A 26,366-nucleotide genomic window follows, 5' to 3' on the forward strand; every position below is an offset into this window, starting at 1 on the left:
TGCGCTAAAGAAGGATAGCACGCTTTTCTGTACCTCTCTTTGTTTTAACTTTCTGAGCGTGTTTTTAATCCAAACATATCATATCTATATGTTTTTGGAATCAGGAACCGACAAGGAATAAGATGAAAGTGTTTTTAAATTGATTTGGACAATTTAATTTTGATAATAATTTTTATATATTTAATTTTCAGAGCTTGTTTTTAATCCGAATATAACATATTTATATGTTTTTGGAATCAGCAAATGATGGAGAATAAGATGAACGTACATTTGGATCGTTTTATAAATTTTTATTTTTTTTTACAATTTTCAGATTTTTAATGACCAAAGTCATTAATTAATTTTTGAGCCACCAAGCTGAAATGCAATACCGAAGTCCGGGCTTCGTCGAAGATTGCTTGACCAAAATTTCAATCAATTTGGTTGAAAAATGAGGGCGTGACAGTGCCGCCTCAACTTTCACGAAAAGCCGGATATGACGTCATCAAAGACATTTATCAAAAAAATGAAAAAAACGTTCGGGGATTTCATACCCAGGAACTCTCATGTCAAATTTCATAAAGATCGGTCCAGTAGTTTAGTCTGAATCGCTCTACACACACACACACACACACACACACACACACGCACAGACACACATACACCACGACCCTCGTTTCGATTCCCCCTCGATGTTAAAATATTTAGTCAAAACTTGACTAAATATAAACAAGTCGCGTAAGGCGAAAATACAATATTTAGTCAAGTAGCTGTCGAACTCACAGAATGAAACTGAACGCAATGCCATTTTACTCGTAGCATCGTCAGGCCACCGCTCATGGCAAAGGCAGTGAAATTGACAAGAAGAGCGGGGTAGTAGTTGCGCTAAGAAGGATACGCTTTTCTGTACCTCTCTTTGTTTTAACTTTCTGAGCGTGTTTTTAATCCAAACATATCATATCTATATGTTTTTGGAATCAGGAACCGACAAGGAATAAGATGAAAGTGTTTTTAAATTGATTTGGAACATTTAATTTTGATAATAATTTTTATATATTCAATTTTCAGAGCTTGCTTTTAATCCGAATATAACATATTTATATGGTTTTGGAATCAGCAAATGATGGAGAATAAGATAAAGGTAAATTTGGATCGTTTTATAAATTTTTATTTTTTTTTACAATTTTCCGATTTTTAATGACCAAAGTCATTAATTAATTTTTAAGCCACCAAGCTGAAATACAATACCGAACCCCGGGCTTCGTCGAAGATTACTTGAGCAAAATTTGAACCAATTTGGTTGAAAAATGAGGGCGTGACAGTGCCGCCTCAACTTTCACGAAAAGCCGGATATGACGTCATCAAAGACATTTATCAAAAAAATGAAAAAAACGTTCGGGGATTTCATACCCAGGAACTCTCATGTCAAATTTCATAAAGATCGGTCCAGTAGTTTAGTCTGAATCGCTCTACACACACACACACACACACACACGCACGCACACACGCACGCACATACACCACGACCCTCGTTTCGATTCCCCCTCGATGTTAAAATATTTAGTCAAAACTTGACTAAATATAAAAAAGAACGAACGAACAAAAGAAAGATAGAAGAAATACAGAAAGAAAGAAAAAAGGAAAGAAAGACAGAAAGAAAGAGAAAACAAGTCGCGTAAGGCGAAAATACAATATTTAGTCAAGTAGCTGTCGAACTCACAGAATGAAACTGAACGCAACGCAACGCAGCAAGACCGTATACTCGTAGCATCGTCACTCCACCGCCCGTGGCAAAGGCAGTGCACGTGGAATGGACAAGAAGAGCGGGGTATTCGTTGCGCTGAGAAGGATAGCACGCTTTTCTGTACCTCTCTTCGTTTTAACTTTCTGAGCGTGTTTTTAATCCAAACATATCATATCTATATATTTTTGGAATCAGGAACCAACAAGGAATAAGATGAAAGTGTTTTTAAATTGATTTCGGGGAAAAAAATTTGATAATAATTTTTATATATTTAATTTTCAGAGCTTGTTTTTAATCCGAATATAACATATTTATATGTTTTTGGAATCGGCAAGTGATGGAGAATAAGATAAACGTAAATTGGGATCGTTTTATAAATTTTTATTTTTTTTTACAATTTTCCGATTTTTAATGACCAAAGTCATTAATTAATTTTTAAGCCACCAAGCTGAAATGCAATACCGAACCCCGGGCTTCGTCGAAGAGTACTTGACGAAAATTTCAACCAATTTGGTTGAAAAATGAGGGCGTGACAGTGCCGCCTCAACTTTCACGAAAAGCCGGATATGACGTCATCAAAGACATTTATCAAAAAAATGAAAAAAACGTTCGGGGATTTCATACCCAGGAACTCTCATGTCAAATTTCATAAAGATCGGTCCAGTAGTTTAGTCTGAATCGCTCTACACACACACACAGACAGACAGACGCACATACACCATACCCTCGTTTCGATTCCCCCTCGATGTTAAAATATTTAGTCAAAACTTGACTAAATATAAAAATGCACAGGAATATTAAACTGAAACATATTGAAATTCTCAACAAGCCAAGAAATAAACAGTCATCTGAATATTGACCCTGAATAACCTACTGTGACTGATATTGTCCAAGAAAGTAAAAATAAAGAAATAAATACAATAAGATAAAAATTATGATAATATAAAATTGAAAAAAATAAATAAGAAAGGCAGAAAGAAAAGAACAAATAATGAAAACACGGATTTTGACCCTGAATGACAAAGTGCGATTGAAAGGTTCAGCAAACAAAACAAAACAAAAAACAAAAAAGTCTCAAATAGCGAAAGCCGTGTTGAAAATCTTTTATTGATGTGACAGGGGAGGCTACCGCTCCTTTCACAGCAGACTCTGCACCCGAGTTGTTGGCCTTTAAAAGTCAACACCAGTGGATTGTAGAAGTCTGTTTGTGATGGGGTCTGGTGGTTTCCGATTGTCTGTATGTTCATGGAAACCTTCGGGTTTGCATAACAGTTTTTATAGGGCTAAGAAATTAGCCCTAACATTTTCAATCCTGTTTGATTGCACTTCGCTTCCCGAGGTGATCGTAGTGTTTCGGCACACGGTTACATCTGGCGCTTGCGAGCAGGGATGGTACTCGGCATGATATGTTCAGGTAATGGCATAATATGACCACTGAACATTTTCGTGCTGTTCCCATTCTGCGAACTTGGGATGGACAGTGGTCCCCCGGTTCGGAACTTCGGGACGAAGTTCATTCAGACGGGGGCGATTGTGACAGGGGAGGCTACCGCTCCTTTCACAGCAGAATCTGCACCCGAGTTGTTGGCCTTTTAAAGGCAACACCAGTGGATTGTAGAAGTCTGTTTGTGATGGGGTCTGGTGGTTTCCGATTGTCTGTATGTTCATGGAAACCTTCGGGTTTGCATAACAGTTTTTATAGGGCTAAGAAATTAGCCCTAACATTTTCAATCTTGTTTGATTGCACTTAGAGAAAGGGGGAATGTACGTTCTGGCTCACCGATTCCGACAGACCCTAAATATTAACGCAAAATAGGCTTCTGGACTAAACTTTTACTAAAATGAAACATGCGACAAAATCAGAAAAATACTGCATAAATCCATACCAAAAAAAAATACAGTAAAGTAAGGTTGTTTTGAACCAATGCCGGGTCTGTCGGAATCAGTAACCCAGAACGTACATTCCCCCTTTCTCTTATACAACATTCTTAAGCTCAATACGCTCTCTCATTTACAAACTTTACTTCATGTGTTCTTTCACTGTTAGAATTATATCTGATACATGCAATGTGACTGTCTAAACGAATAGTTAACTCTTTACAAGTGATTCTATTTTTACTTTTTCTTCCCGTCCTATTTGAATCCCCTTTTTTAAAAACTGCTTTTTCAGATCTTCTATATCGAGTGGCTTGTTATATTCAGCTCGTGTTTTTGTTTGAATACTTGCTTTCTTACTTTTGTAGTCATCAAAGTCTGTTTGTATCTGTTTGAATTCTTCGTCAGAAACTTTTGAATCTTCAAGTGCTTTACTGATAGACAGTTTTAGGCTAGACAATTTTGATGATGCAAGAGTGGAAATGGATTCGTGTTTTTCAAGCTTTTTCACAATTTTTTTCATTATAGCTGATGCTATAAATGATAAACCACCAACTGCTGCTGCGACACCACCTAGGATTAGAGAAACTGGAGTCCCTACTCCGGTAGCTAACAGAATTGTTCCCGTTACACCTGCAGCTGATGCAAGGATAGTAGAACCAGTGCTGGCATTAGAAAGGCTGTTGTAAGTTGTTGAGTACTTACGTCTAGCGCGAGAATATTTTTCTAATTCATCTTCTAGTTGTTTTTGTATATTACTAATGTGTGCCAGTCTGAATTGTTGACTTTCTGCTGCACTTTCATCAATATTAGGATAAAGCTTCACACTGCTAGTCATCTTTTAATGCAAAATATAAAATATTTATCTTAATTCTCACTGGCCAGTGTTTCTGCTAAGCTTTGAAGCTGTTCATTGCTTAACACCTTATCTGTATAGTAGAAAGCAATCAAATCAAGATAAGTAAGATTAATACTTCTTATTTCTGTTAAATTATTTATATCTGCGTTAACAACAACATTTTGGTTTGACGTCTGTTTTTTTATTGTGTTAGAATCCTTTTGAACAGCAATAAATACTCTGACTTCTTCAACATTTAATGGTCTCCAGTTGAGATTTATTCCTCTCATTAGAACAGTGTTTGTGGTTTCTTCCCTTTTCCTGACAACTATATCAAATATCATAGTTGCATTCTGCCCTATTGGAAGCTTGGGTATAAAATCGACAATGGTGTCAGCGTCCTTTTCAACACTTTGTTTTCTGTGAATGAGATAGTTGTTCTTATGGAAAGGTTTAACTGCAACTTCTCCCCTGCTGTTAATCGCAGGAACAAGGCTAACAATTAGTGGTTTAGCATTGATTGACTTACGGAATGTGTCGTCTTTTCCAACAAGAGTGTATGGACTCACAAATTCAAACTTCATTTCCCAGTCAATCTTTTTTATAACAGGACTAAGTACCCATTTTTTATTCTGATGTTTCCACATGTAGTATATGTCATCGACAATTGGATCAGGTACATTAACATCACGGATTTGGCCTAGTTTGAGAAATCTTGGTTTCTTTTCATCGTCGATTTCCTTTCTCTTGTAATGACCAGTGTCTGTAAACTCGAATGCATACACTGCACCAACTTCAGCATTGCTCTCAAAGTCGATAGCGTCTGCTAAATCTTTCAACTCTATAGTTGAACATGCAACAGGATAAGCTATTGTAGGTCCACTCGACATTTTAATACTCAATATTTTATGGAACTATTTCCAATGTAATGTTAAACAAACAATCAACTGGTTGTCCACTTTGATTTTTCAGATCAATGTGTAGGAATTCATGACACCCTTCCTCCAAGTCCTTGAACTGAAGTGTCTTAAATGTTGGCACGTGCATTTTACAAAAAGAGGCATCACTCGGTGGAAGAATCCTAAGCAGATCAGAACGCTGATCATTAAACAGATTATAGGATGTGTTAAGCTCTCTCATGTGAACAAACAGTACACTGTTAACATCCATGTCAATGGGACGTGTTCCCTTGTATAAATTTGTAATTCCAAGCATATCAAGGAGTTTGGTTGGAAACTCAACGTTTACTTCTCTAGTTTTGGGCATAGTAAGAGTAGCAATGAGACTTGCATGATTTAAACTCGCTGTAATACCTACTGGAGCAAACAATTCTTTCTCTAAAGTGCAGAAGTCATAGTAACCATCTTCTACAGAATGTGTTTTACCATTAATTCTAACCCAGTTGTTAGCCTTTTTTTTACTGATATTATACCAAGTAACCTTGTACATAATTTCATGCAGTGCAACTTTCATTCCTCCATTTTGATTGTTGATAGGGTTTGCAAGTTTAACTGGCACACTAGTCTTCACATTTGTTAGTGTGATAAACATTTTTTATTCAACAACAAAAATGAGTCAGTATAAATTCAACAAAGATGTTAAATACAAAACTGGACCATATTACAATCCAAAGACTATTTCTTTCCATGAGTTGGACTTTGCTGTAACAGAAACAGAATCCATTCGCGTTAAAGTGCCTGACCCATTCCATTCTTACCTAAATCCCCCAATCAAAAATGATAGTGTTCCAAAGATGTGGAACTCTCACCCAATTCAGTTCTATCAGAATCAGTTAAACTTTGCAATATTCTGTGCAACCACGGGATGTGGAGTGTCCTATGCAGACCACATGAATAATTCAAACTTACTGACAAAGTGTGTGTACACATTTCACGTTTACTATCAGTGCAGGAGAATCTTGTCTGAACTTCAGGCACCAATGCCGCATGAAAAGAGCTGGAACCCATTCAACAATAGGATAAACATGAAAGTGTATGAGCGTCTCTGCAATGAATTCAATATAGATTTTAAGACCGACTTTAGGCAAAAGCAAGACAAAAACCATGGCATGGGAACACTATATTTATGGGGTGTCCACAGGAGGTATAATTTTGATTACTGGCCAGGTCATACATCTTTTTCTTCAAATGTGCAGGTACAGTTAGGATCAATAGAACAACAGCACCACAATGCATGGACTACTTTTATATTAGACACCGGCAAAGGTTTCACTGGATCAGGTGTTGAAAGGATCAATGAATCTATCCGAACATATGCGTGGTGCTTGCTAGGCTCGCAGGCACAGACACGATCAAACATAATGAGAACAAGCACAGGGTTTGGTGCACAGAAACAGTTGTTATCAAATTTAGAAGATGTCATAAACTCTGCAGTTGATCTGCCTTCCAGCATCAAAAGGTATCAAGACTCTCTCCGTTATGCAAGATCAAAAGTTGACTTTGCTGTTGGTAACGGCCTTTACATGTTACCTTCTGATCTCCAGCTGCAGATTGGAACAATAACAAATTATAACAATGAAATCATTATTGCTAGTGACACCCAGCCGCTTGGAAAGGGTGAAGAACTGAATTCAGAAATCAGAACGATGCTACAGCCATATCACAATGAACAGAAACAAAGCGTGACAAGTGAAGATCGGGCTGCAGGTGAAGATCATTCTGTCACTAGGGATGATCAAGCTGTTAGTATTAGTGATGATCATGAATCGCAGAAGACTGCTCTAGTAATTGGTGGAGTGGGTGTAGGCTTACTTTTGCTTTATTCTCGTTAGCAGAACACCTGCAATTAAAACTATTAGAGTCCAGAGATGTTCAGCCATGAAACCAACAACTTTACCTGCAAAAGATAACAGCCAGCTAACAATTGAACCAATGATTCCTGGAAGTGCATCCAAAGCTTTTGCTGCTAGTTTCTTTAATAGTTCTGCAATGTGTTTGAGTTGTTTCTTTACCCATCCCGGATCAGATGGAGATGAAGGTGGAGGTGGAGGTGGAGGTGTGACAGTGCCACCTGTGAGTGTTAACACTAATGTGCTTATTGCAAATCCTAACGCAGTTAGTATACTAGCTATTGTGATTCCCTGCTCTCTGAAAAGCGTTCTAATTCTTTCAGCAAGAGTTGTGTCTTCGTAAAGGATTCTTTGAATTGTATTTTTTATTCTGCTGACCTGTGTTCTCAGTTGTTCTCTATTGTTACTTAGAACTTCTAACCTTATGGCTTTCTCCTCCTGCAAATCTTTTAAACGCTTAGAAATTCTGTTTTTTACTTCTTGTTCTAGGTTCAAATCATCAGCATCAGCAAGTTTTTGTTTCTCTTTGTTTATATCTTCATCCAGCTGACCTAGTTTTGACAGATTATTTGCTATTTCACCTCTGATGGTTTGTAGTGATTGATTAAGGGCTTCTATTTCTCTCATAGGTAATAGTTCATGTGGAGTCTTCAGTGAAGTTTCCTCAGAAAAAGAAGTCTCTATCTCTTGTATAAGTTGATCAGCCTCATCTGCAAGTTTATTAAGATCTTGCAATGGAACAGATTCTATTTGAGTAGCAGTTGGTAGTCCTAGTTCTGCTTGTTGAAGTAAGGAAACAACATGGGAAGGTGATGACCGTGTGCTAGGCACAATATCTAATTGCCTAAGTCGATTAGCAGTAAGTTTTTGTTTTAGTGAAACTTTTGATAGAAACTTAGCAGGATTAGATTTATATGTAAGTTGGACTTTTTCTCCTTTATCGCTAGTTGTATATAAATGATTTGCTTCCATTTTGAACTGGTTTGGATCTAAAACATCAGGTTCTTCTCCTAAACTTTTGTAGAAATCTCTAACTTTACCTTCCAGAAGTTCATGTCGTGCCACCTCATAATGCAGTGAATGATGGTAGGGAACCAAAGGGATTGCTTCGCTCATGTCGTCCGCTGGCTCAAATAAATCTTCAAATCCACCTTCTGCCATTTGTAACTTATTTTTTATTTTGAAAATAAAAAAAGATGGCACAATCGTTCGGTTCTGTTCTTGATCCTTACAGAAGGCTGAAAGAACCTCTCGGGGTAAAAGGAATAAGGCAAACAGTTATAGTCACAAATAATCCTTCTACTATTGATCAGAATGAAATACTTACTGTTAGGTTTCCTAATCTAGGTAAGAACGATGTTATTGTACCAGGCACTGTAAGACTATCATTCAAATTAGAATTAGAATCTGGCTCAGATGCAAATAGGACTTTGGCTTATAATGTAGGAAGAGCAATTGTGAGGAAGATTACTGTCAAACTGGAAGGGCGGGAAGTGATGTCATTGAATAATGCAGATGTATTTTTAGTTTATGCAGATAATTGGTTAACTGACAATGAAAAGAAAAACAGAGTGTTTCAAGGGATTCAGTCAGACAATGGGATAAAAGTTAGAATAGGAGCCGGAGATAAAGCTGACAACAAAAAAGATAACGCTGTCAATGTTGCTTTTGGAAACAAATTTTGTATTCCACTTGACTTTGAACTCATAAATTCACATCCTCCCTTCTATCAAGGAGCATTGCGTGACAGGCTGTCATACGACCTGACTTTCAATAGTTATGATCGTGTTATGCTTTCACAAGACCCGGAAGCAAAGTATAAGGTGTCTGGAATTTCTTTAGAGTTTGATGTTGTAAACCATCCTGAACTGGCTAGACTTATAGAAAATCAGTACAGTTCTAAGCTGCCTATCTATTATGAAAGAGTGTTGAATCACAGTACACTTTCAAAAAGCCAGGCTGATCCAATCTGGAACATTAACTTGAATACACCAGCTAGGTCAATGAAGGGAATACTTATGTTGTTTGAGGAACCAAAAGATTCATATGAAAGGCAAATAGAAAAGTTTTACAATCCACTAATCAATAGAGTATATTGCACAATTGAAGGGCAGCCAAACCAAATATTTGCATCTGGCATGCTGCCATACCAACACTATGATGAAGCAAGAAAGTACTTTACTGGAGGAAGATTGAAAGACCCAACATCTGATCTTGTGGCTAAAGATCTGCATTTACACGGTGTTGGCGTAGAAGATTTCTTGACAAATAAATATGCGTTATGGCTGGATCTCAGAACAACTGACGACAACAAACTGCATGGAAGTGGAAGGCGAATTGAAAACGGATCAGAAGGAATCACAATACAAATTGAAAAGGAAGTAGGGAGTAGTAGTAAATCAGTTAAGATCTACGTGTTTGTTGTGTCAGATGCGCAGTTAAACATCTCTGAAAGCAGATTACAGGATATTGTTTATTGAACGTGTTAAAATGAAGTATCTAGATTTTCTTCCAAAAGATCCACACTGTTCTTTGATTTGTGGGGCAACAGGTTGCGGCAAAACAAGATATGTTTTGGATTTATTACAGACTGTTTACATAAATCACTTTGAACACATAGTCATATTCTGTCCAACCATAAAGCATAACAGAACATACAAGGAGAGAAAATTCATATGGTCTGATCAAAATATATTTATTGTAAATCCTTCTGATCGTCTAAATGTTTGCTTGGAGCATTATTTCGATCTTTTTCAGAACACACCAACACTGTTTATTATTGATGACTGTGCAGCAGAACGTGACATTGTTAGAAAGAAAAGTGCACTAGCAAAGCTTGCATTCAGTGGACGACATGCATTAATATCAGTTTGGATATTAACACAAAAATACAATGCAGTTCTGAAAGACTTTAGAGAGCAACTCAAAACAATAACATTGTTCTATTCAAAGGACCGTGACAGTTTTGAAGAGTGTCTTCGAGAAAATGATGTCATTGAAAACAAACAGGAGAGAGAAAGAATAAAGAATAATCTGAAATCTTCTAAGCACTCGAAACTGGTTTTAAAAACTGATCAACCAGTTCAGTATGTATGTTTGTAGAAATCCTTGCTAAGTTCTTGTCAAGTTCTTACTCAAGTTCTTACCAAGTTCTTGTCAATTTCTTACTCAAGTTCTTGTCAAGTTCTTACTCAAGTTCTTACTAAGTTCTTACTCAAGTTCTTGTTAAGTTCTTGTTAAGTTCCTACCTAAGTTCTTACTCAAGTTCCTACCTAAGTTCTTGTCAAGTTCTTACTAAGTTCTTGTTAAGTTTTTACTCAAGTTCTTGTTAAGTTCCTACCTAAGTTCTTACTCAAGTTCCTACCTAAGTTCTTGTTAAGTTCCTACCCAAGTTCTTACTCAAGTTTAATTACTAGATTTTTATTTTATTCTGCATCAAAATAAAATGAACTGTGATGAATTGCTGATGCAGACTTCTACAGATATTGAAATCTGTGACAGTAGGACTATACCTGATAAAAAAGAAAGATTGTATTCACTTGCTGTTTGTGGAAAAACAAAACACTACCTTGGGCGGCAGTTAACTGTGGAAGAAGTACAACATCTTTCCTCAGAAGATATAGAAAAGTATCATGGACGGTATGAATCAGTGCTTGGTTCTAAGATGGTTAGAAGTATTGGACAGACTGTTATAGGTTTGTACACAAAGATTTTTGGACATTTTACACCTCTCGACTCGGAGGAAGACTTAACACATGATCTAACTCATGACCCTGTTGTTTCCAAGTCCCTCGAATCTCTTGCCTGTGGCCTGTATTATCGATTTGGTGCTTTATTAGTACCATTTGTTGCTGGATTAATTACTTTCAAACACATTAATTTTCAGAATAAAAAAGATGACAGATCAGTTGAAGCAGACAGTGGAGCAGACGAAAATACCAGAAGTGAACACAGTGACAAAGAAACCTGGTAGAGTAGAAGCAGGAAAAAAACTAGCCGAATGGAACAGACAAAAAAAGTTAAATCAAAAGGCAAAGCAGAACATTATGTCTGAGGTTGAGCAGACACCAAACATTCCTGAAGTGACTAAGGTCACACAAACTGATCAAGAATTAAAATCTTCATTTCTATCATACAGAAAAGTAGCTGTAGCAGCTGTTGTTGGAGGAGGTGGATACTTGCTTTACAAACTTTGGCAAGGCAAATATAAAGTGTCAGAAACACCAAAATCAGAAACACCAAAACCAACAAACAAAGCAGTACAAACAATAAAAAAGCCCACAGTAGTACCTGCAGTGGATTCATTTCATATGGAATAATTTTAATATTTTAATTTTGATAACATAAAAATGAGTTCTGAAAAGACAATAGTTAATCTAGTTTATCACGCTGCAGTGATTGGAGGCTTGAGTGTAGGTTACACAATGCTGGGTAAAAGTCTCCTCAGAATGAAACCAGCCGACTTGGGAAAGTTAGACTTCGAAGACGGTGCTAAACTAATTGGTGTTGTGACAGCTTCCTTTGCAACAAAAGACTTCCTGGTGAAGCAAGGAATTATTCCAGAAAATATAAACATGTAAGACAATAAAATGGCTAGCTTGGTTATGATGGTGGGAGGTGCGATTGTAAATGCGCTTGCATTTTCTGGCAGCAACTATTTGTTTTCTAAACTGCAAAATGGTGAAGAGAGGGAAAGGCACAACAAAGCCATGGAACAACTGGCGAAAGCACAGGATGAATACGAGAAGAAACGAATTGCGCAGTTAGACTTTATGAATGATAAACTCAGGCAGCAAGGACATGCAAACAAAACCTTTGCCAATGTTGATGCAGCCATTCAAGAATACTATCTTGTAACTGGAAAGAAAATGAAGACAAGTGCTCCTCCAAAACTGGGTGACTTTTATCAGCCTTCAGAAGAGCAGAAGGTGGGCGAGATTGTTTTCATTGTTATTGGTATGGCTGTTGTTTACTTTATTGCGCGTGCTGTCAAATCTTAATATTCTGTCATTTAAAAAACCATGAGTGATGCTTTGTTATCTAAAATATATTATTCCCCAAAAGGATACTGGAAAGGAAGAACTGCTATTGACAAGCTCAGTGACGCAGCAGGTGTTTCTCAAGATATAGCAAAGAAATGGTTGTCAAAGCAGGCAGTTTGGCAGATCTATTTACCTGCACCAAGAAACATTACACGACCACACTTTGTTAACATTAAACCGAATGACACTCATCAAATAGACCTGCTGTATTTACCGCATGACACAGTCAGAAGGAAGAAGTATAAGTATGCACTGACTGTAGTTGATGTTGCAACAAGATACAAAGATGCTGAACCGTTGACAGAGAAAAGTGCTATAGCTACAGCTGTTGCCCTGCAAGAAATTTACAGACGTGGACCACTAAAGTATCCCAGAATGATTCAGTGCGATGATGGTAAGGAGTTTAAAGGAGCTGTCAACCAGCTTCTGTTAAAACATCATGTTACAGTGAAGAGAGGTATTCCAGGAAACCACAGGTCACAGGCTATTGTTGAGAGCTTTAACAAACAGTTGGCAGAAAAACTGTTTTCATATCAGTACCATCAGGAATTTTTGGACACAGAAAGTAAATTGCGTAACACTGAATGGGTCAAAAGATTACCATCAGTACTTAGAGCAATGAATCTGGAGGTATTTAAAGCTACAGGGTTAAGACCAGTTGATGCAATCAAACAGAAAACAATACCTGTTGCTCCAAAGTCAACAACACCAGTGGCATTACTACCTTTCAATCAGAAAGTCAGATATTTATATGCACCCGGTGAAGCTGAGGGTGACAGCAGGAAGCGTGCAACGGATCCAATCTGGAGTATTGACATTCATGAAATCAAGAGAGTAGTAGAGACAAATCCACCTATATATTACTTGAGAGAACCAGCACCGCAAAGAGCCTTTGTAAAAGAGGAATTACAATTAGTTCCACGTGGTACAAATGTTAAATGATTTTTTATTTCAGATTTTATAGTGTTAACAAAAATGGAAGCTCTGAGAAAGAATTCTAAGCAACTTCATTTTTTTAATTTATATTTTTATTTTGAGTTATAAAATCAAACTCACAGCGATGGAAGACTCTGTATTAGAATCTTTATCGACAGTATTTGACACCGTTGAATTACAAGTAACGGATCCTTAAAATGTGCAGTCCAGTGTGCAAGACGCCATTGAACAAATTCCAAACAATTTGTTGATTGAACCTCCAGTAAAAGTGCAGATAGTCAGTTTAATAAAATACAAAACAGTCAGTGATGAGGTGCTAGAAGTTCATGTTTCAACCAGACAACTAGCACTTAATTCTATGGCAGAATTGAATGGAAACTGGGCAGATGAAATGATGAAACGGTTTGAGCAAGCTGCAGAGGATGCAAAGATGAAAGGATCCGGATGGTCAGAAGGTGAAATTCTAAAAATAGAATTGAAGCTAAGTAAATTTGCCCCCATCAGAGGTAGAAGTTACATACCTTTACCTCCTGCTCTTGTCAAAAAACGTGCTGTGCTGAACATAAAGAATGATGATGACAAATGTTTTATGTGGTGTGTTCTGGCAAGACTGTACAGTGTAAAGAAAAATGCAGAAAGAGTGTCTAACTATCATGCATACAGAAATAAACTAAACTTTACTGGTATTGAATTTCCTGTCAGCATTACAAGCATTGACAAATTTGAACAGCAAAACAAACCCATCACCGTAAATGTTTACACGTGGGATGAGGAAGATGAACTGAAACCAGTCAGAATATCAAAGAACTCACCAACGATTGGTGATTGTGATACTAACCATGTTGACATGTTACTAATGACTGATGGTGTAAAATATCATTACACTTTGATTCGTACAATGAGTAGACTGATGGCGAGCACAAGCAATCACAATAGTAAACAAGACTTTTGTAGGCGATGTCTCTTGCGTATTCCATCAATTCATGCAGCACTTATACACAAGCAACATTGTAAGAGCGTTGATGATGCGGTTGTGAAGTTAACAACACCACCGCCAGACAGCAAAGTGTATTTTAAGAATGTATGCAAACTACAGAAAAGTCCTTATGTTGTTTATGCTGACTTTGAATCTATCATTGTGCCATATGAAGGACCTTTACCAAAAGACCTACCTAAAACAGTAACTCTAAGTAATCATCAAGTCTGTTCATATGCATTTATTGTTGTTAGTTCAGATGGTAAACATTCTAAACCGCAATTGTACAGAGGACCTAATGCAGCAAAGAACTTCTTACAGCAAATGAACCAAGTGCGAAATGACTGCTCCAAACAACTGAATCTTTCAGACATTGTTATGAAACCTGAAGACCAAGAACAGTTTAACTCTACCACACAGTGTTGGATATGCGAACAAAGTCTAACACCAAACACAGACAATCCAATAGTAAGAGATCATGATCATGTAAGTGGGCAGTTCCGAGGAGCAGCACACAGCAAATGTAATCTACAATTAAAGTTTGATCCTAAGACTTGGAAGCTTCCAATCTTCTTCCATAACTTGCGCGGTTATGATTCACATCTGATCATGCAGGCAGTAACTGATGAATACAAAGCAAGATGCATTGCGCAGTCTTCAGAAAAGTACATGGCCTTTACTCTGAATAGTTTACACTTCTACGATTCTGCTCAACATCTGATGGGAACACTTGAGTCTTTATCTTCATCACTAACTGCTTTCCCAATCACATGTAAGTACTTTGACAGTGACTTAGTTAGAAAGGGAGTCTATCCATATGAATACATGGATTCGTGGGAGAGGTTTGATGAAGATGAGTTACCACCAAAGGATGCTTACTTCTCACGGCTGAAGGGTAAAGGTATAAGTGACGAAGACTATGAACACGCTAAGACTGCATGGAATAAATTAGGATGTAATACAATGGGTGATTATCATGATCAATATTTGTTGGCTGATGTTTGTTTACTTGCAGATATATTTGAGAATTACAGAAGAACATGTATGAAGCACTACAATCTAGATCCTTCACATTACATATCTGCACCAGGCATGAGCTGGGATGCATTTCTTAGATTTACAGGAGTAAAGATTGACTTGCTATCAGATCTACCTACACTTCAGATGATTGAAAATGGACTACGTGGAGGAATCAGTATGGCTTCACACAATTACTGCAAAGCCAACAACAAATACTTGGACGACTTTGATCCTATGAAACCTTCTAATTACATCATGTATCTAGATGCAAACAATTTGTATGGTTGGGCAATGTGTCAGACGCTTCCACTTCGGAACTTTAAGATCTATTCAGGGCCATTTTCACAATGTGTTGTGATGACAATATTAAAAGCAGGCCCAGACAGTCGAAAGGGATGGATACTAGAAGTTGACTTAGACTATCCACTATCACTTCATGATCTACATAATGATTATCCTTTAGCGGCTGAGAGGTTAAAAGTAAACCCAAGAGAACCTCCAAAGCTGGTGCCCAATCTGTTTCACAAAAAGAAGTATGTGTGTCACTACAGACTGTTACAGTTTTACATTAGACATGGATTAATTTTGAAGGCTGTTCATCGTATAATTTTATTTGATCAAGAACAGTTTATGAAACCTTACATCATGAAAAACACAGAACTGAGAACCAAAGCCGCTGATGCATCAGAGAAAGACTTTTTTAAACTGATGAACAACAGTTGCTTTGGTAAGACAATGGAAAACCCACACAAGAGAAAGGATGTTAGACTTGTTACAAGAGAAAATGAGGCCATCAAGCTGACATCCAAACCACAGTATCAAGACTTTAAATACTTTCATGAACAGCTGTATGGTATCTTAATGAAAAAACTTGTAGTCAAGCTTGACAAACCAGTATTCATAGGCTTTACTGTGCTAGAGTTGTCAAAACTGTTGATGCTTGAGTTTTTGTATGATTATTTGAAACCAAGATATCCCAAATCGAGAGTACTTTACACAGACACAGATTCATTCTTACTTGACATTCCAGCGAATGACATTTACAAAGATCTAGAAGCTGAAAGTCCTGCAGTAAAAGGAAAAGATTCTTTTTATGACACTTGCGACTACCCTAAAGAATCACCATTGCACTCAAATGTTAACAAGAAGGTTATTGGAAAGATGAAAGATGAAATGAATGGGAAGATAATTAAGGAGTATGTTGGATTGCGTGCAAAGATGTACAGTGTTGCAAGTGAGAAAGGGGTGGTTAAAAAAGCAAAGGGTGTAAGCAAACAGGTTGTAAAGTCGAGCATATCGCATGATAACTACAAGGAAGCACTGTTTCAGAAGCGAGTGTTTCACCATGACAACCCTAAGATCAGTTCCGCGCTTCATCAGATCAACACAACTATTGTAAACAAGAAATCTTTAGATGCTAATGACACAAAGCGCGTTTATTCATCACCAGAATATTCTTATGCAATTGGCCACTGGAGAATAAACGCGGCTTCAAATAGTCTGAGTGTGTAATAAGAATTTTTGTCAATCGGGAAAACCCGCTATGACAGCTTTGTTTTGACTGCAGCGGGGGAGAGGACGTTGCTTGCGTTTGGGAAGTGTTTGTGAAAGGGGAGTTAGTAGGCTTTGTTGAGTTTCAAAGCAGCCACCAAGTACACTTATCAAAAGCTTGAATAAAATAAACAAGTCAATTGAATAAGTTAACACTCGGCGGCCGCCCGAAGGCAGCCTAAATATTGAAGCGTAGTGAAGCGTAGTGAAGCGTAGTGAAGCGAAGCGTTGAAACAGAGTGAAGCAAAACCAATAACACAGCTGAAGCAGGGTGTTGAAGCAGGATGATTAAGAAGACAGCCAAAGCAGGGCAGGCGCAGCAAACCGTACATGCATGATCGTTACTATATTTAGAATCACGTCATTACTATTTTTGAAACCGTACATGCATGATCGTTACTATATTTAGAATCACGTCATTACTATTTTTGAAACCGTACATGCATGATCGTTACTATATTTAGAATCACGTCATTACTATTTTTGAAACCGTACATGCATGATCGTTACTATATTTAAACACTTGTCTAACAGTGCAGGCGCAGTGTGATACTTCTGTTGTTGCGCACAAACAAGCACTGTAAGTCTAAGACTGGGACTGTTGGAGCTCTGATGTGACAGGAATATGCGGCGTTTCTGACCAGTACTCTCTGTACTCTTCGATCTGGAGCATCTCTTCGATTTGTTTAAGTTTGCCCATGATAAAACTGATTGGCAAACCAACAGTGGTAAATCGCGGAAATGCATAAAGCGATCTAGCAACGGCGCGTAGTCTACGCGCATGAACATCGGAATAGCCAGTTTTTGCTTTCAACCAGTCAGCCCACGTTTCTTTCATTCTCCCTTCTTTTCTTTGCTTCTCCTGCCATTGTTTGCACATAATCAAAAACTGTCCAAACTGAATGTAAATTAAGATTTGTTGTGCGTCCTGTCTTTTGAGATTTCTCATCCCTTTTTGCAGTCTTTCCACAATATCTTTTTCATTTTCTGCTTGAGCAAAATAAGCATTTGTGAAAGCTTCTGTGGATATAGCATGGCTAACATCTGCTTGGTTTGAAACGAGATAGTGATGTAAATCATTTGGCGTTGTTGGTTCTACTCTCTTTTTCTTTCCGTCTTTTTCTTTGAACAAATCTTCTATCTTCCTTTTTGGTTTTTTGGGCAGTCTCATTAATCCTTCTGTTTTAGCCTTAACTGCTATTAAGGCCATCTGCTCAAAATATTTTCTATTCTCTTCTAGTACATGCTGTTCTTCTTCTGTCCAAAATTCTGATGGTGTTGGCGCTGGTAGTGGGACATTACAAGCTTGTTCCATGTCAGGTAGAATTAAAGTTGTTGACCGCCTAGAATAATCTAACAATTCTTGATGAACATTTTGCGATTCAAGAAGCTCTTTCTCTAATTCTGCGACATTCACCTTGTTAAATTAAGCACTTTTTTCACTGAAACACATACACGTCCTCACAGAACAGCACCGCAATACGAAATGGCGAGACAGGTCTGCCTGGTTGCTAACAACACAAACTAGATCGGGTTGTTATCAACAGACAGTGGTGGGCGGAAGTGACGTAACTGTTGCCAACACATGATTTAATCTTGTCTTGCCATTGGAGGAATATAGAAGACAGGCTTGCTGTTTGTTTTTACCAGATCAATACGGTAGTTATGGCTTACCGACGAACGGGCAGATTGGATCAATACGCACGCTGGCTGCAACTAGTTAATATTTCAATGGAAACTAAATTTAGCGTTGCACAGAGAGAAAGGGAGAATGTACGTTCTGGGTTACTGATTCCGACAGACCCGGCATTGGTTCAAAACAACCTTACTTTACTGTATTTTTTTTGTATGGATTTATGCAGTATTTTTCTGATTTTGTCGCATGTTTCATTTTAGTAAAAGTTTAGTCCAGAAGCCTATTTTGCGTTAATATTTAGGGTCTGTCGGAATCGGTGAGCCAGAACGTACATTCTCCCTTTCTCTCACTTCGCTTCCCGAGGTGATCGTAGTGTTTCGGCACACGGTTACATCTGGCGCTTGCGAGCAGGGATGGTACTCGGCATGATATGTTCAGGTAATGGCATAATATGACCACTGAACATTTTCGTGCTGTTCCCATTCTGCGAACTTGGGATGGACAGTGGTCCCCCGGTTCGGAACTTCGGGACGAAGTTCATTCAGACGGGGGCGATTGTGACAGGGGAGGCTACCGCTCCTTTCACAGCAGACTCTGCACCCGAGTTGTTGGCCTTTAAAAGTCAACACCAGTGGATTGTAGAAGTCTGTTTGTGATGGGGTCTGGTGGTTTCCGATTGTCTGTATGTTCATGGAAACCTTCGGGTTTGCATAACAGTTTTTATAGGGCTAAGAAATTAGCCCTAACATTTTCAATCTTGTTTGATTGCACTTCGCTTCCCGAGGTGATCGTAGTGTTTCGGCACACGGTTACATAGAAAATAAATAAATAAATAAATGGATTCTTGACGTGACCATACTGGACAACGCGTCAACAATCCGGTTACTAAGGCCAAAAAAAAAAATAGGTCTGTTTACGGTAACATACTAACATAGGCCAAAAAAATAGGGTCGGTAGGTCGGGATGTTTTTTTTTTTGTTTTGTTTTTTTCCCCAAAAAACCATATTTTTACGTTATTTTGCCAAAAAAACCAAGATTTTTTTTTTTTTTTTTTCCAAATGCCAAAAAAAAGTCTAGGGTCGCGCGAAAAAACTAGGGTCGGTCGGGTTACCGTAAACAGACCTATTTTTTTTTTTGGCCTAATGAAAAGTAAATATATGGAGACAACATTTATTACATTGTATTACCGATTTTCAAAAATGGAACTTTATTTCAGCTTATCACACACACAGTATTCGGCTATCAATCATAAACATTTACCTGAAGTCGAGTCAAGCACATTTCGTGGTAATTATTCACTCATAATGGTGCGCTCGATGGGCAAAAGTGCACAGAACTTCAGTTTCAAATATGAAAAGAAAGAAACCGTGCAAATAAAGACACAAGTAAACAAGGACTTTCGCGTGGCCTGTTTCCAGAACGTAGAACGTTTCCTTCAATAGACACTAAACACTTGCCACATTTTATAGAAACACAAAACACAAAAACAACACAAGTTATTTTAATTGCTCGAATCCCAAGCTAGTAGACCAATAAATATCTTCTTCTTCTTCTTCTGCGTTCGTGGGCTGAAACTCCCACGTACACTCGTGTTTTTACACGAGTTGGAATTTTACGTGTATGACCGTTTTCCCCCCGCCATTTAGGCAGCCATACGCCGCTTTCGGAGGAAGCATGCTGGGTATTTTCGTGTTTCTATAACCCACCGAACTCTGACATGGATTACAGGATCTTTTTCGTGCGCACTTGGTCTTGTGCTTGCGTGTACACACGAAGGGGGATAAGCCACTAGCAGGTCTGCACATAAGTTGACCTGGGAGATCGGAAAAATCTCCACACTTATCCCACCAGGCGGCCGCGGCAGGGATTCGAACCCTCGACCTTCCGATTAAGAGGCCGAAGTCTTACCACCCCGCCACAGCGCCCGTCAATAAATATCTGTATTTGTTTGACTCCGATGGAATATCTTTTAGTTACAGGACCAGTGAAATCTTAGCAGCGTCATTCCTCCTACCATCACACAACTTGGTTCAGCTAAATGAACGAAAGACATAGGGCTTTTTTTCTCTGCTTCACATGACCAAACATTTTTACCCCCCCCTCCACTCACTTCCACCCAACCACCCCCTCAAAAAAAGGGGGAGAAAATGAATATACTAAAAAAAGAAAAAAGAAAACGAAAATAAGACACATGAAAACTAAATAAATAATTAAAAAAGATAAAAAGACAAGGGGAAAAAAAGAAATGAAAAGAGAGAAAAAACGATGTTAAAATATTTAGTCAAAACTTGACTAAATATAAAAAGGCAAATTCAAACGTCATTAACACACTATCACGTTCACATACGTGAGGCAGTGACAACTTTGTCTGTCGACAATATCGATTACCACCGCTCAGAAAATGGCGTTCCTAGCCAGCTCATCACAAACAGCAATGTCGCCTTCCATGTCTCTTTGAAAAAAAGAAAAGCGCAGCAAAAAAAAATACCTCTCTTCTGACGTATCCAAGAAAAGCAAGTATTTTTCACGCGTACAAGTATATCAAAAAGATCTTATCGTGGATATTTCACACAACCAAATCTCCTCATGATTATTTTACCAGTCTTATTCCCACGGATGTTTGAGGTAATCAAGGTTCTCTTTTCCAGCGTGAATATTTTAAGAAGATACCCACGATTGTTACGAGAAATCATGCAATTTTCACATTGGACAATTTCAAAAATCTTACCATTAATAATGTACACAATCGAAATCTCACATCCTTTCATGAATATTTCACACCTCTCATTCCGAGCAATGTTTACAGCTTACACGATTTCTTCTTTTCACCGTTAACAAGGTTCTCCTTTTCATCGTTAGCAAGGTTAATTCTCCTTTCCATCGTTAACAAAGTTCTCCTATCCATCGTTAACAAGGTTCTCCTTACACCGTTAACAAGGTTCTCCTTTCCATCGTTAACAAGGTTCTCCTTTCCACCGTTAACAAGGTTCTCCTTTCTATCGTTAACAAGGCTCTCCTTTCCATCGTTAACAAGGTTCTTTGTTCTAATGTGAGTATTTTACACTAACGTGATCTCCTCATGGATATTACACTCGCGTCTTATTCCAATGAGCACAAACAAATTTCCTTTTCATTTCAAGAAAACCCTGAAGAACTCACACAACGGCCAAGAAAGTTCATTCATTCATTCAGCATCTACAAGACCTTCAAGACACAGATCTGAGTTTTGTCATAAAGAAAACGCGACGGTCAAAGTCAGTTAAGTGGACAGGTGGCACGGAAAATGAAATATGAATATTTGTAAGTTTTCTTTGAAGTTTTGGGGTACTTTATAGAAAGAAATCACGAAAAAGCACCTGCATGCCCAGTTTTTGACCAAGCAAGTAATATTTTCATAAAAAAAGACCAATTTCTTCCAAAAAGTACAAAAATTACACCCCATGCTCCATGAAATTAGAAAGACATTTTTGAAGCCACAGGCTTTAAAGTTTTTGCAAATTACTCCCAGATATCAGTATCAGACTTATACAGAGCCGTTTTGACCAAATTACCCCAGTTCAAATTCAGCAGCAAAAATTGAGAAATATACATTTTTTAGTCCCAAAAATACCCATTCAGGCTTATATTATTTTCTGTAAAAAAAAAATTTGATGGATTTTTACAAAAACGCCTTGTTAAAGTATAGAAAATCAAATCTAACTCCTGCAAAATATAAATAATAACTCTACCACAAGTAGTTCTAAAGAAATATCATTGCCCGCGTTGTTACTGTCCTTGAAAACCCAACTTCAGAGAAAATTGCATTTGAAAGTTTGTGAAGTGTTTCTCTACACATTATGCTGATAAATTGTTGAAAAATAAGTCTGGGTGTGTTCCTGTATTGTTCACAGTCTTCTTTAAATGATTTTGGTAGTTATTCCTCTCCATCCCCCATCAGTCCAGCACCGTACACCTCCCCCTCCTGGTCTTCTTGCTGCTCCAACTGACGTTGGCGACCAGCACATCTTGAGAGTTGGCACGAAAACTAAATACGTACTGTTTGCTATTTTGTGTGTGCAATTTTGTTAATGTTTTTTTGAAGCATAGAACCATAACCAGTCACATTCATGCTCATTTTTTGAAGTAGCACCAATATTTTTTTTTTAAACAATGATTTTTTTCAAAAATGTCCCCAAAATTGACATTTTGCTGCACCTCTTTGTAAAAAGAGAGCGGAGTGGCGCAGTGGTTAGAGCGCTTGCCTCTCACGCTGGAGGTCGTGGTTCGTCCCCCACTCGGGGACAAATACAAATACCCGATTTTTCCGAGCGCTCTCCAGTCCACCCAGCTGGAAATGGGTACCTGACCCTATTCAGGGCCGGGGAAGGCAAAGGCAGCGAGGGAGAGGAGATGGGCACCGCCCTCATAAAAAGCTGGCCCCCAGAAAAGTGGAGATCTCTAACATCTCTCTCCCCTACGACCAGATGGTTATGGGAATACCTTTACCTTTTTACCTTTGTAAAAAAATAGTTGAAGCTGCAGGTTAAAAAAATGTCATAATGTGTTGACAAGTAGCTATTACCAGTAGTTGCAGAGCTTTTTAAATTTTTTTTTATGAATATCAGCCTTAGTTCCCAGTCAGGAAATACTATTGGGCGACATTATATTTTTGCATGAAAATGCTATGTCAGGCTTTCATTCTAATTCATAAACAAATATTGGTAATGTTTTTTCAAAAAGCGCTCCTGTAACTACTGGGAGAATTCATTAACAATGATTGGGAAGAAACAAATTAGTAGTCTACCACAAGTAGATGGGAAGTGAAGACCATCATCGTGTGGTTACCGTCCTTGAAAATCATTCACATTCTGAGGAAATTGCATTTGAAATTTTGTGAAGTGTTTTGCTGCGCACAGTGAAGACACATTGACAAACCAAGAGAATGTGTGCATTCGGGTACTTTTCACTGACATTTTCCCATACTCCAAGAACTCTTCACAATCCCCTATCAGTCCAAAGTTGCACTTATGGACATCAGACTGATGCTACACTCAATGAAACATCAAGTACAGTGATTATGATCAGTTGGAAATAAGGCGTTTGGAATTTTATTTGCAACTCTCGATGTTCTCAGTTTTATCGCAGGAGCAGGCATATGGTTTCTGCTAATTCTTGTTTCCATCACACAAAAACTGGTCGAGTTAAGTAAGCATTATTTTTTTCCAAAACTCATGCAGCTATATGTAGGACGTCAGTCGAGCTTCTGCCAAAATAAACTCTAGACAGAATGCTTGCCTGACAAGTTCAAGGGATTCAATGATCTAGAGGGAGAAAAGAATATCAAGTTCTTATTAGTAAAATAGATTCGGGATGAAATCCGACAGATTTTAGCCCAATATTCGAGTCACTCGAAAATGCACCGATCAGTTGTTGCGTTCCTTGAATGAGAAAAGTTGGATTTTGCAACGAAGCAAATATCTAAGTCAAAATATCATTGTCTCACCAAGAATTATACATGAGTGGGTCCGAAGTTCGATTAGCAGTACAGTCAGGGTGGAGTTTATGTGACGCCCTACACCTGTTATTCAGACATCGCGGACTCAACATTCACACCGACCGCTAGCTTATTCTTCTTCGCTGCTCGATCTGCCGCAATTTGTGACTTCCTCTGCCTCTTGCATGATGGATACCCGCCGAATTTATCTTTTAGAGACCGAGTTGAGAGAAACATTGCTGTCTGAGACGTCGAACCGATTCGAAATAACGTTGGCGTGTTTATGCGGATATGGTGTGCGCGCATGCGCAGAACGACTTCCCGGCTAAAAGTTATTGGTAATGACCAATCAGCGAATAGATTTTAAAAGGTGAAGGTCACTTTTCCAAACATGGAACATTGTGCCTGTGAAAGTATCCTTCGCTAGCTCTGTATTGTGTACGTTGAGCGGTATAAACGGACTTTATTTTTATGACTGTGACATCGTCAAAAAAATGGGAATTCCCGCTGAGTACGGTGCACGCAATAAATCTGACAAACTTATCAATATGTTGCTGCTGCTCTGCCGTGAAAAAATCGATTTTTCACAAAGTTTGCAGATTTTTAGCATTCACTCACTTTGCAAATCATCACTTTATTGAAAAAAAAGAGGATGAAATTGACAAAATAAACAACATGCAGTTATTCTAGGGTGTTCAAAGTACCTAAATATGCTGAAAACCCAAATCACATCATGGTACTATTTTGGATCAAAATTCCGTGCCACCTCTGCCCTTATTAAAAGACTCAATACTAGACAGAGACTTTTGGGGGCCCGGGTAGCTCAGGTGGTAGAGCACTGGACTTGTGATCGAAAGGTCGCTGGTTCGAATCCGGGCCGGGACGGACACGGGTCAACTTTATGTGCAGACCCAGAGACGGTATCCATCTCCCGCATCCCCGTGTCACCACAAGGGCACGTTAAAGATCTTGGTCATTCTACCATAAGTGCAGATGGCTGATACCACCTAAACACGCATACATCAAAAGCCGCGAGGGCGTAAAAACTCGAATCGTATAAACCAATTCATGTCCAATATAGGCAATTAAGACCTGACGGACAATAAGCCCCTTAAAATTAACTTTTTTTAGAGACTTCAAACTGCGTCCCCCCGTAGAACATCCATCAACGGTGTCTGTTGTTTGCGCTGCTGGGGCTGGTCGCACAGGCTTTGAGAGTCCTGTTCCTTTTCTTCGGACGGCATCGGTTGGATGTTCACACTGATCATGTCCGGCGTGAAGGCTTCATCCAAATTTGTTTGGAATGATTCTTGTGTGGTTGACGATACTGATGTTGAGGAGGCTGTTTTGTCAGGTACAGGCTTGGGCTCTTTGACGAGCTGTGGGTGACAATGTTTCAAGAAAAGGTAAGTAGCTTGTTAACTTGAGTATGTGGGAGAGGGGGTAGAGGAAGTTGGAATGGGGTATGCGTGTCCAAGTCTGTGTGTGTTTAACTTTGTGTGTGTGTGTGTTTGTGTTGGAGAGGGCGGGAAAAAAAGTACAGAGAGAAAGAAAGAGAGATTGGTTGGTTTGTGTTTTTAAGATAGAAGGAGTAAGATAGATAGATAGATAGATAGATAGATAGAGAGAGAGAGAGAGAGAGAGAGAGAGAGAGAGAGAGAGAGAGAGAGAGAGAGAGAGAGAGAGAGAGAATAAAATGAAAAACCTGAAAGTACAAACACACACGCGAACGGCAATTTGAACTTAAACGATGAGGAAAGAACAAGTACATTCTGTATTTTCATGAGATCACAGCGGTTGGACATTTAAAAAAAGCATTAATGGAATCAGTAACTTGATGGTACACGAGTTGAAGAAAGAAAGAAAGAACGGAAGAGAAAAAAGAATTAAAACAAAGGCGTAGGAAATGAAAAAAGAATAAATTATATCTGTTAATTATCAAACATGAACAAACAGAGAAAACGTCAAATGAACATTTCTGGAGAAGACTTTTTCTAATAGCAAGTTCACAGTTAGCAGCACCTTCTGAGAATGATCTGATCTGCCACTGTTCACGCACCTGTGTGCGCTGGCAAGCTTATTTCCCCGTGAACAACACCCCTAATAGGTTGCCTAATACACTTTAGTTATGCATACACAAATATAGCATTAATGTATTTTAAATCAGAGCTTAAAACTCGAACTGTACGCTCAAACCATGCTGCATGCCAACATGGGGGAAAAACAGACATTTTACAGAAAAAAATAAATAAACAAGACGCAAGTTTACAATTTTTGTAAGAATCAGTCAATTGGTAGAGCACTGGACTTGTGATCGGAAGGTCGCTTGTTCGAATTCGGCCCGGGTCAACTTTATGTGCAGATCCAGAGACGGAAGCCATGTCCCACCCCCGTGTCACCACAATGGCACGTAAAAGACCTTGGTCATTCTGCCATAAGTGCAGGTGGCTGAATACACCTAAACACGCTGACACCTGGGTAGCGCGA

The 26,366-nt window shown here is 38.4% G+C and overlaps 1 protein-coding gene across 1 annotated transcript in view; it reads right to left on the bottom strand.

The window, feature by feature from the left end:
• Positions 1–22,922: 22,922 nt before the first annotated feature.
• LOC138979534 (adenylate cyclase type 3-like) overlaps positions 22,923–26,366 on the bottom strand; it is a 72,246-nt gene continuing 68,802 nt past the window's right edge. The window contains exon 21 of the mRNA XM_070352246.1: positions 22,923–25,258. Within this exon, the coding sequence (XP_070208347.1) occupies positions 25,016–25,258 (243 nt within the window). The 3' untranslated portion in view covers positions 22,923–25,015. The remainder of the gene's footprint in view (positions 25,259–26,366) is intronic.

This window comes from Littorina saxatilis, linkage group LG11 (genome assembly GCF_037325665.1).
Source record: "Littorina saxatilis isolate snail1 linkage group LG11, US_GU_Lsax_2.0, whole genome shotgun sequence".
NCBI classification, from domain to species: domain Eukaryota; kingdom Metazoa; phylum Mollusca; class Gastropoda; order Littorinimorpha; family Littorinidae; genus Littorina; species Littorina saxatilis.